Source organism: Podarcis liolepis (assembly GCF_965112155.1).
Source record: "Podarcis liolepis genome assembly, chromosome: 15".
In the NCBI taxonomy this organism is placed as follows: domain Eukaryota; kingdom Metazoa; phylum Chordata; class Lepidosauria; order Squamata; family Lacertidae; genus Podarcis; species Podarcis liolepis.
Genome location: NC_139566.1, coordinates 12,514,812 through 12,533,951, shown reverse-complemented (window position 1 = coordinate 12,533,951; position 19,140 = coordinate 12,514,812). Strand labels below are relative to the sequence as shown.

Genomic DNA, 19,140 nt, shown 5'->3' with positions numbered 1-19,140 from the left:
AACCCAGTGGTGGCTGGTGTCCATCGGGGCTGATGGGGTAGAAGGCAGGGGAGCCCAACAGGAGGTTCGACCAGAGACAATGGGAGGCAGAGCCAACTAACTCTGGATCGAGGCAACAAAATCAAAAAGAAACTCTGGCATGCAAGGAGGAGGTGTGGACGGACTCTTGGTTATCAGGACTGCAAAACTCTGGCCCCAGGTTTGCTCAGGGCATGAGTGCAAGAGTTCACCCTGTCGAAAACTTGAAAAACAGAACCACCGGAAACTTGGGGAGTCCGAAATGTGTTCCTCTCCCACTTGCTGCCAATTGGTTTCAGGGTCTTCTTTGAGCTCGAGAATAAATGTAGTTAAAAACGACGACACTGACGCTGCCCAAAGGGTCCCCCAGACTGGTGCCCTTCAGACATTGCTGGATCGCAAATCCCATCGCTGTCCCTTAACATCTGCCAAACTGGCTGGGGCTGGAGGCCAGCAATAGATGTCGAATTGCAACTTCCACCATCCCTGGGGCCTTTGGGCATGCCAGCAGTAGGGGGTGGGTGGGAGTCGGGAACCCAAAAGGTTTCAAGGGCACAAGAAGAGGTTGGCATCAAACTTAGGTTCACCATACAGGATGGGTGGGGAAACCTGTTCAGCTTAAGGGCTGCCTTGTCTTGCGGGGGCAGGGGGGACACATGCCAGCGGTGGGTGGAGCCAGAGGCAAAGTGGGTGGAGCAATGTGGCTGTTTCTATAGAAACCCGCGTCTATCCTCCAACCAGACAAGGCATAATCGGAGCTCATGGACATATCCCATTTGGGCAAAAACACATGAGAGTAGCACAAAGCCAGGCAGCTGAAAGGCGTGGGCTGAGGAAGAGTCCCACAAGCCAGACAGGCCTGGAGGGCCATTTATGGCCCACAGATCTGAGTTTGTCTGGCCGTTTCCTGCCAGGAAATGCTCCAGAGTTGGCAACATTTTGAGCTAGAAAAGTGTGTCGGGGGGCACGAACCCTTAAACAGAACCAGTACAAAAAATAGAGCAGTCCCGGCTTGACGCTTCCTTCATGATTCAAACCGTTCATAAAATAAACCACTGTTCTTTATTGCTAATTTCTGTGCACAGTGAAAATTGGCAGACACGACAATGCCCTGAAAATTAGAGCCCCCCGCTGGGGGCAAGGACGACACTGTGACAAAGGGAGCTTTCTAACACTCCCATGCACACACGCATAGAGACGCAAAGGCAGGAATACTTCATTGGGTTGGGAAGGTGTGGTTGTGCAAGTCTGTGCTGAGAACGCTTTGGTATCTAGTCTATTGGCCCCGTGAATCTCCACTTTTATAGTTGAAAAGAATAAAAAAGAATAGTCAGGATTCTGGTCCCTGTGAACACTCAAATGCAACCCTGGGCTTCCGAAGATGACAGGCAGTGCTTCTGCACGTCAACGCAAACCCCAAGCCCTGCTATCAGATGGGGAGCTTTGATTTGCATAGTTATGTCCAATCACAGAAGGCAGGGTGTTAAATGCTAAATCTTTTGGGAAATTCCCCATAAAACCAGGTGAAGAGAAAAGAGAGCAGGCAACGGCAATGTTATTGGACGGAAATGAGCTTAGGCATTTCCCCTCTATCCTCCATCATGGAGGCAAAGAAGAGTCTGGAAACTTTTGCCCCTGCTTTTCGATGAGCCGCAGTTTGTTGTTTCACCTGAACAAAACTGAGTTAACACCTAGCTAGGGTTTAGGGTCCAGATGTCACGCTAAACTGTGGCTGATCAGAAACAACGAAAGAAGCAAAAGCTTCCGATCTCTGTGTGGCCACGCCAGAAGAGCAGACGGGAGAGACGGGGGCGTGCAGCCAAGGCTTGCTGCAGCTCTTCAACGCTTGAGAAACCGTGGCTTGAATTTGGCCACTGTCTTCAGTGCAAGAGGACAGCAACAGGAATCCACACTCGGAGCAAAGAGAAGTTAACTGTCCCATTTCTGGGAATTGCTTTCTGCTACAAGGGGATGCCCTACAATTTCGAGGGACTGTGTCCCTGCCCATCACAAGATGCAGGAGTACCAAGGTTGCCAGATGCGGAACGGAGGCAGCCCCTATGAGAGAGAAGAACGACCAGACGCAGAAGGGGAAAGCGGAGTGTGTGGCATTAACCAGCCTGGAAAGGAAAGGAAAGATCTCAGAGGCAGCAAGTCTCCGTTACGCTGAGACTATAAGCCTCCACAGTGGGCAAGGAGGTGAGGAGTGCTCTTAGCTGAGTGAAGGGGGTGGGAGGCTGGCCTATGGGGCGGGAAGATCCCCATATTTCCCATGTGCTGATTGGTCCGTGAACTGAGTATAGCGGTGACAAGGGGCAGTGCCTGGTTGCTGCCGCCTCCTTCCAAGACGTGAGCTCCGCTCTGCTGCCATCCTCAGAAGAGCTTGATGATGGATCTGCGCGATTTCCCCACTCCAATCCACTTGACTGCAAAACAGGGGAAGGGGAGGGGGGTTGAGAGAGAAACACCTTTATTTATCCAAACAAGGTTTATATACCTTTGTGTGTGTGTTTGTGTGTGTGTGTGTGTGTGTGTGTGTGTGTGTGTGTGTGTGTGTACACACGTTAATCTTCAAAACCTCTAACTGGCCGACACAAAATATAAAACATACATTAATAGGACAGATGAAATCAGATGTTTAAAAACAAGTTGGCCATTCCCGCCCCCCCCCCCCCCAATAAAGGGTTGCAGCCAATGCTAATCCTGCTCAGATATATTGAAATTCACAGACATGGCTAACTGAGATCCATTAATTTCAATGGGTTTACTCCTCTGATAGAACCCATACATTAAGAAGTAAAATACGCGTCAAATCCACACGTCTGGGCAGCCTTGCTTAAGCAACAAACAGAAAGATTTCGGAAGGTGGAAACGCCACAGCGAAGGAGGTGCTTGCCTATCATCAATGGGCAGGGCGTTCCAAAGTGTGGGTGCTGGAGTAGTTCCATTTGCACGGGCCACAACTCACCTGGCACCCCCAGATAATCCTCGATGAAGCGGATGTAGCCCTGGGCCTCGGGGGGCAAATCACCAAAACTGCGGGCCTCCTCGGTGCTGCACCGCCATCCTGGCAACACCTTGTATTCCACGGCCACTTTGTTGAGGAGCTCCTGGTTGGCTGTGGACATCCGTAAGGGTGGGGGAAAGAGAAGCTCTTGTTAAATTTGGGTTTTCTGGTTATGCTCTAAGCCGTCTCTGGGCATTCTTATTCATTACTAGCAACGTTGTACCCGGGGGTTGCTCAGAAGCTTTAAGAAACAAAAAAAATCAGTGTGATTTGGAAATCGGCAATTAAAATGAGCACTGTTCCAAAAGGTTCCTTGATCTCCGGAATCGTCGTCCAAAATCTGGTTGAAATCAGTGGGGTTTTGAATGCATGCATGCACTTGGAGACCTTTTATGGCACTGGGTTGCAGTCAGTGCTAGTCCTACTCATGAGGAAACCCATCATATGTAGGTACAACCCACTGTAACCAAATATGGCGTGGGTGTTCCTGAGGTCAGGGAGCAAGTTTTCATCTACATTTGGATACAACTGGATGCCAATTTGAATGAAGATGGCGGGCTGAACCTTTCAGAACGGCACTTGTTTTTTGTTTATTTGAATTCCTGAACAACTCCAAGGATTAGGCTCTTATAGACTAGTATAAATACGGCAAATAAGTAACTGAGCATGCTGCCTCTGAAACTGAAAATGCAACTAAAGCAGTCCTTGGTAGACCTTTCACCTCCATTAATTTGCCTAACTCGTCCTTAAAAGCTGTCCCAAGCCAGAAGTCATCTTGTGGCAGTGAGTTGCATAAGTTAACAATGAGTTACGTGAAGCAGTCCCTCCCCTTGACAGTCTTTCTGAACCCCAACTCTCAGCAAAACTTGTTTTTCTCTACACCAGCCTCTGCTAACCAGGGTCTCTCTAGCTGCTTTGGATTACTATTCCCATGAGCCCTAGCCAGCACTCCTGTGATGGGAATTGTAGTCCAAAGCAGCTGGAGGGCAAAGGCTGCTCTATGCAGACTCCAGGACACTGCTCACCACTTTCCTCCTGTCCTCTGAACCAAAGGACAAAACCCGTAAGGGCCTAAACCAGCCGTGGGGAGCCTGTGGCCCTCTGCATGTGGTTGGGACAACTCCCATCATCCCTCGACCATGCTGGCTGGAGCTGATGGGAGCCAGAGTCCAGCAAAATCTGAAGGGCTGCAGGTCCCCTGTTTGAGGCCTAAACTGCGAAGGCTAAAACAGCCTCCCTCCCATTGCTGACTGGCCTACAGGCTAGGCCATGGGTAGGCACACTAAGGCCCGGGGGCCGCATCTGGCCCAATCGCCTTCTAAATCTGGCCTGCGAACGGTCCAGGATTCAGCGTGTTTTTACATGAGTAGAATGTGTCCTTTTATTTAAAATGCATCTCTGGATTATTTGTGGGGCGTAGGAATTCGTTCATATTTCCCCCCCCCCCAAAAAAAATATACCCCAGCCCCCCACAAGGTCTGAGGGACAGTGGACTGGCCCCCTGCTGAAAAAGTTTGCTGACCCCTAGGCTAGGCCCACAGCATCACCTGGGAAGTAAGGAATGCGTTTCTCATTCAGCCGGTACTCCACGCCCACTTTGATCTCCTCGAAGGTGTCCAGGATGTCCAGCTTGGTCACAGCTAGGCTGTGGAGCAGAGCAGAGGGCGACGGTTACAGGGTTATGAACCAGGTTCAAGAGATGGGAACAGCTTTCCATTCACAACAGAGGCAGGCAATGCCTGTTTGTCACTGAAAGCCCTATATGGGTGGAAGGCCACGGGGCTGTGTGGCTATGGGCAGGGACCGGGGTGGAAGTTGAGTCATTCACACATAGCCATTAGCACACATGGATGTGTCAGGTGTTCGACCCTCACTGTGCGAATGGTGCGCCCCTCAACGTGGGGTGGGGGCAAGAATCTGGCGTTCATACCGAAGGCATCAGAGGACCACAGGTGCACATTACAATGAGCTTCTTCAGTTTTGGATTCCAATGACACACTACAAAAGTATAAACTCCTCTAGAACCCCACACCAGCACCTTTTGGTTCTTTAAACCTTTGACTGAACCAGGGCTGGGCGATATCCTGTTTTAAAGCCATCCAAGCTGGTAGCCGTCACAGCCTCCTGCGGCAGTGAGTTCCATAGTTTAATCATGGGCTATATGAAGAAGAGGGATGCGGGTGGCGCTGTGGGTTAAACCACAGAGCCTAGGGCTTGCCGTTCAGAAGGTCAGCAGTTTGAATCCCTGCGACAGGGTGAGCTCCCATTGCTTGGTCCCAGCTCCTGCCAACCTAGCAGTTCAAAAGCACACCAGTGCAAGTAGATAAATAGGTACCACTCTGGCGGGAAGGTAAACAGCATTTCCGTGCGCTGATCTGGTTCGCCAGAAGCAGCTTAGTCATGCTGGCCACATGACCCGGAAGCTGTAAGCCGGCTCCCTCGGCCAATAAAGCAAGATGAGCGCCGCAACCCCAGAGTTGTCTGTGACTGGACCTAATGGTCAGGGGTCCCTTTACCTTTACCTATATGAAGAAGAGCTTTATTTGTCCTGAAACTTCCAACATTTAGCTTTGCTGGGTGTCCCCGAGTTCTAGCGTTGAGAGAGAGAGGCTTACGCGCTAAATCCATTGATCATGTGGGCGTATTTCACCAGCACGAGGTCCAGCCAGCCGCAACGGCGCTTCCGGCCTGTGGTGACGCCAAATTCTCGCCCCCGCGACTGCAGCTCCTCGCCAATCTCCTGGAAGACGGCAGAAAAGCCGAGTCATCAAACCACTCATGGGTAACCCAGTCTCCCCTTCCGCTGCAAAGTCTCACTCCTGTTCTGCCCCCCACAGCCCCTCAGGGAAAGACTCACATTGTCCTGTTCAGTGGGGAAGGTCCCAACTCCGACACGGGTGGTGTAGGCCTTCACCACGCCGTACACCTTGCCGATGTAATGTGGGGGGATGCCCAGGCCGGTGCAGACCCCTCCCACGGTGCAATTGGAGGATGTCACAAATGGGTAGGTACCTAATGGGGAGAGGAGAATCTTCACAACGTCGCTGAGCCAATTGCGGCCTGTAAGCAGTGCACAGAACCTGTGCATTGTCTCCAATGAATGCCACTTTTGCAACATACATTTAAAGCACTATAGTTCCCCCAAGAGACATCACCTTGCCAACAAAGGTCCGTATAGTAAAAGCTATGGTTTTCCCAGTAGTGATGTATGGAAGTGAGAGCTGGACCATAAAGAAGGCTGATCACCGACGAAATGATGCTTTTGAATTATGGTGCTGGAGGAGACTCCTGAGAGTCCCATGGACTACAAGAAGATCAAACCTATCCATTCTTAAGGAAATCAGCCCTGGGTGCTCACTGGAAGGACAGATCCTGAAGCTGAGGCTCCAGTACTTTGGCCACCTCATGAGAAGAGAAGACTCCCTGGAAAAGACCCTGCTGTTGGGAAAGATCGAGGACTCAAGGAGAAGGGGACGACAGAGGACGAGATGGTTGGACAGTGTTCTTGAAGCTACCAGCATGAGTTTGACCAAACTGCGGGAGGCAGTGGAAGACAGGAGTGCCTGGCGTGCTCTGGTCCATGGGGTCATGAAGAGGCGGACACGACTAAATTACTAAACAACAACAACAAGTTCCCCCAAAATAATTCTGGGAGTTGTGGTTGTTAGGTTGTTAGGAAGCCTCACAATTTAACGAGCAACCCCTCTTCCTGGGGACCTCTGGGAATCATAGCTCTGCGAGGCACTGGCATAATGTGGGTTGCCAGTGCCCGGGGCTACGCCAAGGCGGTGGGTGGGAGGGAAATGGAGTATGCCTGCCTAACAGCGTTTGTATCACCATCAGCTGCAGAGATAAGAAAAGTAGAGTCATTTCATTGTCTGGAGAGGTCACTTCCTGGTTCGCACAGAGAAGCCGTTTCCAATGGAGCCCAGCGATGGAAGCACACAGCTGTATTGAGGCAGCACTAGGTGCTGAAATTTTGCACCCCCCAACAATTTTGCACCTGCGGCAACCGCCCTGGTGCCATCCTTCCTGCCCCCGCTGTGAGGGGAATAAAGGGTCTCCTGCATTCCAAGTGTTAAAATGAGGATGCTTACCAAAATCGATGTCTAAGAGTGCAGCGTTTGCTCCTTCGACCAGGATCTTCTTGGGTGGGCCATGCAGGGCTTTGTACATGAAATAAACACCGTCCTTCACCAGTGGGCGGATTCTCTCGGCATAAATCTGTCGGGTTTTGATTTTTAAAAAATGAGTTGCAGTTTTGGGCTCAGTCCAAGAAAGTCTAAGTCATGTGTAGGGAAACTAAGGCCCGGGGGCCGGATCCGACCCAATCACCTTCTAAATCCAGCCCGCAGACAGCCCGGGAATCAGCGTGTTTTTACATGAGAGTAGAATGAGTCCTTTTATTTAAAATGCATCTCTGGGTTATTTGTGGGGCATAGGAATTCGTTCATATTTTTTTCCAAAATATAATCCGGCCCCCTACAAGGTCTGAGGGACAGTGGATCGGCCCCCTGCTGAAAAAGTTTGCTGACTCCTGATCTAAGTCTAAGAAAGTCTGAGTCATGCACCCAAGACTCAGCAAGGATGGTGCCTGCCTAATCTCAATAGGGAGGGAGTTCCACAGGTTTGGGCCCATTGCTTCGAGTAGTTACAAGCAGCACCTCTAAGCCACAGGGGGTGCACCAACAGAGACAACCCCAGAGATCTCCGTCATCAGGTCGGGATATATGGGATCAGGTGGTCCTTAAGATATCTTAGACCCAAGCTACTAAGCACCTTGTAGGTTAACCTGGCCCAGTAACACAGAGGCAGCCAGGGCAAGCGTTTAAGCAACCGAGTCAATACGCTGTCTGTCTAGCGGCAATATTTTGCACGAGATGGAGCTTTTGGACCAGGTTTAAGGGTAGCTCTACGTAGAGCCCAATGCAATAATCATGAATCACTGCAGGCAGGCTTTCCCAGTAGTCACGGACCTACCCCCACCCCAATAATCACCTTCAATTGCTGCAGCTCAGCCTCCGTGTCAATGTTGAGAGCTGGGTATGTTGTTTTGTACTGCTGGGCCAGGACCCTGAATCTAAGAGAGGGAGGGAGATTGCTGCTGAGTCAGTTGCACTCCCCACCGATCATTTATTTGCAAGCTACCTTTCCAACATTAAACCATGCTCGAGGAGGCTTATAACACCAAAAACAACATGCTGTAGGCCGTACACCGCCTTGCCATTCTTTTATGATTGAAAACAATATTAAAAACAACTTAGAACAACTTAAGGACAATAGACAAATGAAAACTTCTCAGCGGATTTACGACGCAGTTAAGCAATCCTCACCGGTAATTTACACTGATGCCTAACAATAATCTTTTCCGCCCATCAACTCACTTCTTGGAAAACTCGTTAAAATCCGCCAGGAGGTCACAGATGCGCAGGCCGGTTCGGGAGGCCTTGGAGGAGTAGGCTGGACCAATGCCTTTCTTGGTGGTGCCAAGGCTGAAAAAAAAGTAACCAAAGGGGCACAATACTTTTCACAGGAGCAACCAGTATAAGCCGCAATAATGAACCGCCCCCCCCCCTATCGTGACCAGTTCTAACTTTGATTTTGTAAATACAGTATACATTAGGAGCCAATTTGTTTCTCAACATCATTGTTTATCTTTGTGCTGGTGGGGGCTTTGTGTGCGGCATCCCTGGCTGTGCCTGAAGACTGCAGGAGTCGCCAACCTTTCTGGGCCAGTGGGCGCATTTGGGATTTTGAGAGAGTGCCATTGGTGCCAGTCACAGAATGTGGCATAATGTAAAATGGCTGCCACAGGGTTTGGCATAACACAAAATGGCTGCTGTGGGCATGTGGCGTAACACAAAATGGCTGCCGTGGAAGTGTGGCATCACGCAAAATGGCTGCTGTGGGGTGTGGCCGAAAAAGGAACAGGGCAGCAAACCTGTGTAGGCACGCCTCCCATTCATAGGAAAAATGCAGCTACAATAGCCACGCTCATACAAAGACAGAAGCTCTTTGCACCTCTCCTTTATTCAGAATTGCATACAATGAAATGTGGGGATGTTTAAGGGTAGGAGATGTTCTATGTAGGGGAGACTCAGCCACTACAAACAGGAACTGAGCAGTAAGGGCAAAATGTCTCTCGAATGTTGTGGATTTTAGAGGGGATATTTACAGAGACATTTTGTGGATGCCACAAGAGGTACTGGAGGACACACGTTGGCGACCTCCGATGAAGAGTGTGGGTTTTGTACGGGAGAACATGGCATTCCATGTGCAAACATTGGGGAGGACTATAGCTCAGCGGCAAAGCATCTGCCTGAAATCCTGGACAGTTGCTCCCAGTGTCAGTGAAGGCAATTCTCAGCTAGAGACAGTTCCCCATGTTCCTGTGTGTATGTTTGCATTTTATAACAGTTGGCTCAGCTTATCTCGGGTTGGGAGAGAGCTGTGTATTGAAGATGAGGGAGCAGCAGATTTCTATGGAGCAAAATGGAAGCAAACTTTGGTCAAGGAACTCTGGTTCAAGGTTTAAACAGGCCTGGGATGCCTTGTTCTGAGGGAAGAAATGTCTATGACTGTGTAGGCTCCGGAATGGGGGAAGAAGGAATGCTGACTAGGCCTTAGTTGAGCTGAGATCATGTACCACTGGGAAGAATACATGATCTGTTTCTCCTTGGGCACAGAAGGTCTGAATGACCTCCACGATGCTCAAGAATACCTCAGTCCCCAAAACAACAGAAAACTATTCCTGCAAGTTTCTACCACCAGGCTTGTCATTTGTCAGTACAAAGCTGAATCTCAGTGAGCAAAGAGAAGGTGACAAGAGAAAAGGTTGAATCAGGAAAATGGGGAGACGTAGATGGATAAAAATGAGATGGCACCTCAGTTGTTACAGCTCACATCTGCACCTCCTGTGCTTAATTTTACTTTTATATAGCTTCAGTTTTGCTGGTAAATATTTGCTTTAGAGCTCAACTGGCCTTTTTCCTATTTTCTTTGAAAGAAAAAGGGATTTCCTGTTTTGAGTGTGTCCCTCCTTCAGATTTTGCAGCTACTCCTTGCCTTTCCCCCCCTAAGCCAGCCTTTTAGGGGGGCTCATGAACAGTTTTTGTCACATTCACACCACACATTTAATGTGCGGAAGGCAGGGAGGCTAAACAGTGACTGGAACCACAACCGATGACAGGTGGAGCCAGAGCTAACGAAAGGCAGCACCAGCTAATTCTAGTTTTGTCCCCCATCTTTCTCTTCCTCCCTGCTGAGTTTTACAAGGGGCAATGTGGAGACTCAGGAGGAGGAGGAACCTGATAGGTGGGCCCGCCTCCTGGCCTGGTTTTAGGTAAGAACAGAGGGTTGGCTGGGGGCAGACAGGTCGGTGGGGCAGCACCCCATATGCCTTAATGGACCAGCCTCCACTAACATCAAGCTACAGGAGAGGGTGAGAGATGGGACTTCAGGGCCTCTGCTCTGAAAGACCAGCGACTTTTGACTCTACCTGTCTTGAAATCTTTCCTTTCCAGCTGGTCATTATAAGAACTCCGTAACTAAGAAATAATGTATTGAGTTTGCTTTCCTTCCTGCCAAGCTCGTTTCCTTTCATGTTTTGTCTTTTAGATTGCAAGATGAGAGCAGGGACTGTCTTTTTTCAATTGGATCTGTAAAACTACTCTGGGGGCCCTTTTAGCTGAAAAGCAAGGTAACGCTGCTTTAAATAAATAAATAGGCAAGTTTCATAGTCTCAAGCCCATGCTAGATCTGTGGTAAAGCTCAAATGCATATGCGATAACAAGAGACCTTTGCAACAGCACTATTACCAAATACCAGTGTGGCAAAGGGTCACTGTTTATTTAAAGCAAGGATGGGGGACCTGTGGTCTTGCAGATGTTGCTGGACTCCAACTCCCATCAGCCCTGGCTATTGGCAATGACGCCTTAGGCTTATGGGACTTCTGGACTACAACTCCCATTATCCCTGACTATGAGCTATGTTGGCTAGTGTTGATGGAAGTTGGAGGCCAAAGGATCTGCCGTCCTGCCCTAAAGGACAGAGCGCCCACAGAGACAGAAATAGACTGCGCACCCCTTGCCCAACATGCATGCCCGTGCCTACCCTGGGCCCCAGCAACCGATGCTACGCCACTGAGCCACACCCGCAGCACCCCACTTACTTCTTGCCACCCTGCAGCTGCCTTTGCTGTTCCTGGATTCCATCCACAGCCTGGTGGAAGTTGAACACTGGGGAAGACGCAAGATGACAGATATGTCGGTCTCTTTCTAACTGTTATTTCACTCCCACCACCAAATTCCCCCCAGGACACTCACCCAGATGAGAACGGTCGGAAATCACCGTCCGAGACTCCCAGCCTTCTAGCCCTGTGGGAACAGAACACTTGTGGCTTTTAAACATTTCCATCTCTTAGCTCAACAGGGCTTTCTATTAGTGGACTTTCCATTAGTCCACAATGGAAAGCCACATATAAAAGGGACAAAGGTGTGGGCTGTACCCTAGCCATGAAGCACGATGCGCACACACTTTTTCCTTTTCATTTCCCTTCTTTAGATCAGGCGTGGAGAATCTCACGTTGTTGTGGGGGGGGTGTGTAACTCACCTGACCCTTTCTTAAGATTCTTCTCCGCTTCCTCAAAGAGTCCTGGCAAGTGGATGACAACACCGTTCCCTGAAAGGGAAGGCAACCTCTCATTTATTTACTTAAATGGTTTATATGTCTCTCGATACATTTGAAAATCTCAAGGCAGTTTTACAACCAAAATTAAACCGACAAATAAAGCATTACAAAATACCCAAATTAAACATTTCAGGCCCAGGTCAAATGTAAAATACACACTTAAAAAAAGCACAATGGACAGGAAAACAAAATGTTCTCCTGAAGATAAAAACATAGCACTGACAGAGTGATCTCCTTAGCGCTATTTTGCATTCCCCCCAATATGAGTATCTAACTTGATGGATGTGCCGTCTCCTTTCTTCAGCCACAAATACACACAAATGCCACCAGCTACCTGAATGAAGCTTGCAGACCACAGTTTGGGAACCCAAATTGATCTAGAGCAATACAGTGTCCCACAAAGAACAACAGAGCCACCCCCTTCCCACCTCTCTCCCAGATAGAGCTATACTTTATGCTGGTTCAATCTCCCATGCTGAGTGGTGTCCAGCAACTTTTAAAAACACATAATCCGAATCCCAAGCACCCAAGTGGAAAGAAGGGTAGGGTTCTGGGGGGAAATCCCTGTCTAGGGACACAAAGAGAAACAGGTGAAACTGCAGAAGGAGAATATCCACTGCGGGGGAGGGAAAGAGTCTATGCAGGGTCAGAAGCCACCCATTTGGTCACAACAGGGATTTGAACACACATCCCCAAATCTGCCCCCTCACTGCACCTGATTTGGCTGCCTGTCACAATCGTGGCAAGCACACAAGAATCCTTACCAATGAATGACGTGGCATTGTGGTTGATAACCCCACTGGGCAAAAGGTGGAAATCGTATTCAACCGAATCCACCACAACGGTATGGCCTGCGTTATTGCCACCCTGCAGAGACACACATTGTTACAAAAAACAGCAACACTTAATTGGCGGCGTTTTTAATTTGTTAACAGCCTGTAGGGTATGGTTAATTGGGAGGCAACTAAACAATCCACTTTTGAAGAGTGTGTTTTTTTGAAAAGTGATCTATAAATGCTTACAGAAACACACACACAAACCGCAACAGAACAGAACTGGGTTATGTTGTTATAGGAGGGAGATTTGTTTATTTTGGTAGCAAAATGAAATAGAAATATTTCAGGGTTTTGAAGGGCTATCACAACATAGATGGACCAAACTGATTTTCTACTGCTCCAAAGTTAGGGATGAGAAACCTGCGGCTCTACATGTACTGCTGGACTACAGCTCCCAGAACCTGTGACAACTGATTATGTTGGCTGGGTCTGATAGGAAAGAGTCCAGTGTCCCTGCTCTAGGATAAGGCGGACAACCTTTGGCTCTCCAGATGTTGCTGAACCACAGCTCCCATCAGCCCCATTCAGCACAGCCAACAGTATTGGGTCCTGTTTGTTAACAGCATCTGGAGGGCCAAAGGTTCCCCACCCCTGGAGTGAGATCTGGTTCAGATTACAAGAAAGGACATTTGAACTAAACTTTAGGGAGAACTTCCTGACATTACAAAGCCTTGGAAAGTGGTGGTCTATCTTTCATGGCAGAAACCGGGTGTCCACCTATCAGGAATGCTTCAGGCAGATCGTTTTAAGCTCATAAAACAAATCCTGGGAACTGTAGTTTACCCCTCAAAGAGCTACAATCCCCAGCACCCTTAAACAAAAACAGTCCCCAGGATTTTTATTGGGTGGGTGCTTTAAATGTATAGTGTGTGGATCTGCCCCAGATCACTTCTGAGGACCCTCGATCCAACTTTAGGATCCTAAACCAGGGTCGTTGAGGGAAAGCTGCGTCCCTCCAGGTGTTGCTGGACTCCAGCTCCCGTCATCCCCAACCGCTGGCGTTGCTGGCTGGGGCTGATGGGAGTTGGAGTCCAACAACACCTGGAGAGTCCCAGGCTTGCCACCCCTGTCCTAAGCAAGACCCCCAACACCCCCCACCCCCACTGCTCTCGCAGGCACTCTTCTCGTCTCTCACCTGGCACCTGCAGACGAGGTCCGCGTCGAGGCTGAGCAGGTCGACCACCTTGCCTTTCCCCTCGTCCCCCCACTGCGCCCCCAGCACCACCGTCACGCGGTTCCCCTGGGGTCCGGACCCGGAGGGAGCTGGGGCCGCCCCAAGCCGGGGCCGCTTCTCCTCTGGCCCGTCCCCACCTCCGCCTCCATTCAGCAAGCTCCCGGGGGTCGCCGCGCTCTCGGTCCCCGCCATGTGCAGAAGCAGCAGCAGAAGTAGCGGTAGCAGGAGAGGAGACGGAAGCCAACCCTAACATGGCGCCGCCCTAGGGGGCCTCAGCGCCAGCACCCAACATGGCGGAGGAAGGCGTAACGACCCACCACGACCACGGCCTCGCTCCGCCATGATGAAGATGAGCCCATAGAGATACGAAAAGAAGGGGGGAAATGGAGGGGGGGAAAGAACCTGTGAGCCGTTAGGACTCCGACTCCCATCAGCCCCAGCCAAGAGGGCCAGCGGTCAGGGATTATGGGAGTTGGAGTCTAGAGTAACAAGATGGAGCTTTCTATTCTTTTTTGATGCTGCTTGTCCTTGTATTGTAAAATATAACAAAGTAATAATAAAACTATTATTGATTGATTGATTGATTGATTAGTTAACCCTAAGGTTCCATAGCGGATTACAATGAAAGCACAACATTAAATACAGTTTAAAACCATTTATGAAAATTTTCTTCTGCAGGTCTCCTAGCCAAAATTCCCGCGAGCTAAGATGGCGCCGTCCGGGGCAACCTCAGCGCCAGCACCCACGATGGCGGCCACTCCCCGCTTCTCAAAGAACATCACTGAAGAGCCCGCCAAAGCAACATGAGGCCTTCTTAAGTCAAGCTCAGCGCCAGCATCCAATATGGCGGCGTTAGGATTTAAGGCTCGACAGAAGCTCGAGGCTAATTTTCAGACAGGCAATGGCAGCTTTCCACTTCCACAGAACTTTTGCCTCAGGCGAGCTTGGAAGCCACTTCACTCTAATTTAATTGCTATTTAATCGCATTTATTGTGTACCTTGCTGCTGCATTAACAACTTCCATAGCATTGGTTAAATGTTTCTTGAAATGACAACCTGTTTTGAATGTGGTGCCTGCTATCCTTTGCATTTTTTCAAGGCTGGTATGGGAAGTTTAAAAAAAAAATAGGGAAGAAAGAAGTTCACCACAGGCTTAATTGGGCCTGAACCTCCTGGTAAAGGTTATTCCAGCCCCAAAAATGTTCAGATCCCCTCTGCAAGGAAGCGAACCAGATGATTCTTGTACATCTCTCAGCTCTACCTCAAAGGGTTGTTGTAAAGGTAGAATGGGATGGGGTGGTTAGGAGTCATGGCCCTAGAGAAAGAAAGATAAGCATGTAATACAAAATTGCCCTTTAGATGAGGCCAAAGGTCCAAGAGTTGCTAGTCACCAACTAGCTCAACTGTTGCTCCTTGGAACAAAAAAAAAATAAATCTTTTTGCAGATACAGGGTCCAAACAGCTTTGAGAAAATTGAGAGCCCATAGATAAAGTATTAGTGGGGTGTGTGTGTGTGTGTTTGCACAGGAAACCATCTTTTAAAAAACAACTAGATCTGAATACCAGCTGGTTGAAACATGTGCAAGTCACCTTTCACCCTCTGTAAAGGGAAAGCAGAACTGTAGTCTCTTAACAGGTGTACAGTTTGAGCACATGCAGATCCTTATCCCGTACTGTTACCAGCTTTAAAATGACAAAGCACTTTTATTATGAAACTCAAGACTTAACACGCAAAGGGCAGAGCAGCATCATACCTGGACCACGTTGGTGTTAATGCAACCTGGCAAACCCCCCTTCCCCATTATGTGAGCCTAAATAATATACATTGCTTCTCTCCTCACTGCAGTCTGTGCTGATAAACTGCTCCACTAAATACTATTTCAATTCGTTTAAACAAAGGGCTGGGATGTAAAACCACTGTTTTGAAAACCTATCTTCACCAATGGATGGAAATTGCTTATTTTGCATCACCCACAAAAAGATATGCGAAACAGCCTTTCGCACTTTGCACACTCCCATTGTTATTTTATTGTCATCAGCCCCAACTAGCATGGTCAGTGGTTAGAAGTTGCGAGTACTCCAAAACATCTGGTGAACACCAGGTTGCCCAAGGCTGCCACAGACTGTATCCATATGCTTTCACCTGAATGAAGAGGAACCTCAAATTGCTTTGGTCTTTGAGTTTTTTATTTTTGGGGGAGGGAGAGAGAACAGACAAGCCAAAAGCATTAAACAACGACACCTAAGAAGTCAGCGCAGCAACAGAAGGATGTGGAGTCAAGCGAATGATTATTTATTCTAAAAATGGAAGTTTTTCAACCTACATATGCCAGAATTGTTAAGGAAAGAAAGTTACAGATGTAAACAACCACACAGTTACATGTTCAATGGCAAAACCCTTTTTTTACTGGCCACTTAAACGTTTTACAGTTCGTAAAAACATTTACAGCCTCCGTTTCGCTTGAGCTTTCCATCTACAGCAACTAAGACATACAATCATGAAAAACACTAACAGATTTTAAACAGGCTGAATTTTTTTTCTATTTTTTGTCATTTTTACCATTTCTTTTTTTTTCCTTTCCTTTTTTTTTTTTTACAAAAATGTGCAGAAAAAAGAAGACATCTACTAAAGTTGCTAAGATCTCTGTCTGATGGTCTAGGATGCGGCAGTTTTAGTCATTCCCTCCCCACACACAAGAAGACAAGTGTGCGTCATTCTTTTGAGATTCTACTTTTTAAAGGGACCATAGCTCCAAAAAGCTATTCCACTGAACAGCATCAGCAACTTCTCGAAGTGATCCCCTGGAGAGGCGTGACCGAGGACCTTCTTGTTTTCACCAAGGCTGCTGGCACTCTGTATGCTGGTAATCACGCCCAAGACCAACTCTCCACAGCATCGATCTATCACGCTCCCATGCGAGTGTTCAGTTAATGAAGCTATCTGCGTGCGCACACTCTCTCACACACAACCCCTTCTTCCCCAGAAGAATATTTTCTAGTGGCCTGAAGCATGTAAAATACCAGTTAACTTTGTTATAAAAACAGTTGTCACACAACCACACATTCTGAATACACACATGCACGGAGATAGAAGAATCCTGCTTCTCTCTAACTCCTATATTTGAAAAAGGCAAGAGGGCGAGGAGGCGGCTGTTGCCCTCCACACTCCCTCCCCACCCCACATCATCCCCCTTTTCAAATGACTTGGCAGGCTCCCCACTTCTGTTCTGTCAGGCTGGGATGCAGGAATGAGCATTCTTAATGGGGATGGAGACAAGAACCGTTTGCAAAGGCTGGAAAGAGAATTCTTGTGTAGCCAAAAAACAAAACAAAATAAATTTAAACCCAACAATCTAAAAAGAAAAACAAGTGTTAAAATTTCAAACAGTGAATCACAAGGAACAGAGGCAAATCTTCAATCCCTGTGTCTGGGAATCAGACATAATTTAGTCGAGCTGGAAAAAGGTGGTACCAAGAAACTAGGGAGCGTTTACACAATGTGTCTTAAGGAAGAACATCCTGTTGTAAAAAGTCCCCCCATCGTTCTGTGGAAGAAAGCCTACGATGAAGCAAAATAAATCAACCCACAGGATGGGGAATAGGTCCCCCTGCAACACACATAAATTCCCACCCACATCCCGGAAAGAACACCAGCCACTAGACCCAAGAAGCCTAAGATTTTCTTCCATCTGCACGACTGGACAAACATGGAAGAGGATGCTTTAAGAATTATAGCTAGGCACACTAGTGTGGTTAAAAAAAAAGAGGAAGCATCAATAGAAGCCTCTAGGAACTGGAAAAATAATTAAGCTTCATCAAAGGGCCAGGATCAAGAAGCCAACATATTTCAAGGACACACACACACACATATACACACACCTGTCACCCCACCCACCCCACAAGCGCAGATCCTCTTCGCCCCTCCCCATGTTCCTATTTACACAGGCTACCAGTTTATCAAAACCACAAGGACAGAACACCCCCCTTCCCCACAATGACTGTATAAAACCAGTTGGTATTCTCAGCACTAAGCTTCTCAAAAGGTGACAGTTACATGCTTGCAGTTTTGCTTATATACATGTTAGGTGCTAACAATGAGAAGATCCTGCAGAAACCCTGAGAAAAATGTTCTTTCCACTCCACTTAAGAAGAAAAAGGAAAAAAAGAGGACAGATACTATAGAGATGATGAGAGGGCCAACTAAGTCTTGGGAGGAAAGGAAGGAGGGTGCAGGAAGGGCACCCAAGGCAGCTTGCTCTGACCCGGGAAGAACTTGGGAACGTGGCGAACTAAACTCCTGCGCTTCCTCCCATCTGATGGGTCACAAATAAACAAGCCGCTGAGATTTCAAGGTGAGGCGCCTGCAGAAATAGGGAGAAAGCGCAAGAAAAGCCTCTGTGGCCTGAGCGACACGAGGTCAAACAAGCCTCCTGGCAATTCACTGTCTGAAAACGTAGGCCGAACTCTGAAAGAGGAACATCAAGACCTCTCTTGTTCGCTCTTGGTGGCTACAGGATGGGGAAAGGTTTCCTTGGTTCAACTAGAAGAACATTCATGCCGCCGCCACCCTGGCCTGGAAAAACAGAGTGACAATGCTCAGGAAGTGCGGGTTTTCTGCACGAGTTAGGAGAAGCCAAAAGTTGTATCCCGTCCCCTTCCCTCCGCCCAAACAGCCACCCGCTTATCCCTGCATGCCCTCATTTGCGCCTCCCCCTTTGCCATGTGAGCCCTGCACCTCCCTTCCCGTCCAGCTGCTCTATGATGTCATGTTTTCCTGCCCAATCACAGGCAGCGCTAAGTGCTGCTCTCCTGCTTGCGCAAACGTTTTGATTACAAATGTCTAAACTAGGTTTGAAATGTTTTTTTTTGTTTTTTTATAGAATAAGACAATATTCTTTTCAACAAACTTTAAAAAAAATTTACAATTTCTTTTTTTTTTAACCCCCCCTCCCGCCCCCCTCAACCCTGCTGCCACTTTCCCCAACAGCCCCACATCCATTATGTTGTGTCTTGGGAAGTGACAGACAACCCCCCTGCCCCCCAAATAGAGCCTCGCTGGTTGGCTGAAGGGTGGAGATGGTTGGGGTTTCACCGGTACCCCTGGTATCCTCCATAGTAGTTCCTGTAGTATCGGTCTCTGTCTTGGTAGTAGTTCTGCCACTAAAAAAAAGGACAATGAGAGTTGTTATTATAAGATAAACAGTCTTATTGTAGAGGTGAGGAACTGAAGCGGTGATTTTAAATAATGCCATGTTGTTGCTTTGAAAGCAGAGGTGGATTAGGAACCGAAGCTCCCTACATCAATTACCTACTTCTCACCCCCCCCCTTTCTTTACTCCAGTCAAAGTCAAAAGTTTCTCTTAAGAAATCCTGGAACTAAGACTTCTTGTACCAAGAGCTTTTGTAGTTGGAATGC

The 19,140-nt window shown here is 48.2% G+C and overlaps 2 protein-coding genes and 1 long non-coding RNA gene across 4 annotated transcripts in view; 1 reads left to right on the top strand and 2 right to left on the bottom strand.

The window, feature by feature from the left end:
* Window positions 1-1,061: 1,061 nt before the first annotated feature.
* LOC310694500 (adenylosuccinate synthetase isozyme 2-like) lies at window positions 1,062-14,239 on the bottom strand. The gene is made up of 13 exons (XM_083477619.1): window positions 13,686-14,239; window positions 12,479-12,581; window positions 11,637-11,705; window positions 11,350-11,400; window positions 11,196-11,262; window positions 8,410-8,517; window positions 8,024-8,105; window positions 7,123-7,249; window positions 5,883-6,037; window positions 5,641-5,765; window positions 4,573-4,670; window positions 2,987-3,136; window positions 1,062-2,444 (listed from the first exon to the last, which is right to left on the bottom strand). Exons 1-13 carry the CDS (start codon window positions 13,914-13,916, stop codon window positions 2,392-2,394), a joined length of 1,419 nt encoding a protein of 472 aa, XP_083333745.1. The 5' UTR covers window positions 13,917-14,239; the 3' UTR covers window positions 1,062-2,391.
* LOC310694557 lies at window positions 13,601-16,317 on the top strand. The gene is made up of 2 exons (XR_014519746.1): window positions 13,601-13,724; window positions 14,403-16,317. It is a non-coding gene; the product is annotated as an uncharacterized lncRNA (long non-coding RNA).
* Window positions 15,894-19,140, bottom strand: part of HNRNPUL2 (heterogeneous nuclear ribonucleoprotein U like 2) — a 17,626-nt gene continuing 14,379 nt past the window's right edge. For both annotated transcript variants that reach the window (XR_014519727.1, XM_083477535.1), the window contains exon 14: window positions 15,894-18,884. Coding sequence is in view for 1 of the 2 variants with exons in the window: in XM_083477535.1 (XP_083333661.1) it covers window positions 18,813-18,884 (72 nt within the window). In the remaining variant the exon portion in view is untranslated. The remainder of the gene's footprint in view (window positions 18,885-19,140) is intronic.

Excerpts from the sequence above, each read along its gene's own strand:
- LOC310694500 (XM_083477619.1), bottom strand. The coding sequence starts at position 13,916 with ATGGCGGGGACCGAGAGCGCGGCGACCCCCGGGAGCTTGCTGAATGGA. Across the intron at positions 11,401-11,636 it reads GAATCTTAAGAAAGGGTCAG|GGCTAGAAGGCTGGGAGTCT; the intron begins GTGAGTTACACA and ends CTGTTCCCACAG. Across the intron at positions 2,445-2,986 it reads GGATTATCTGGGGGTGCCAG|TCAAGTGGATTGGAGTGGGG; the intron begins GTGAGTTGTGGC and ends CCTGTTTTGCAG.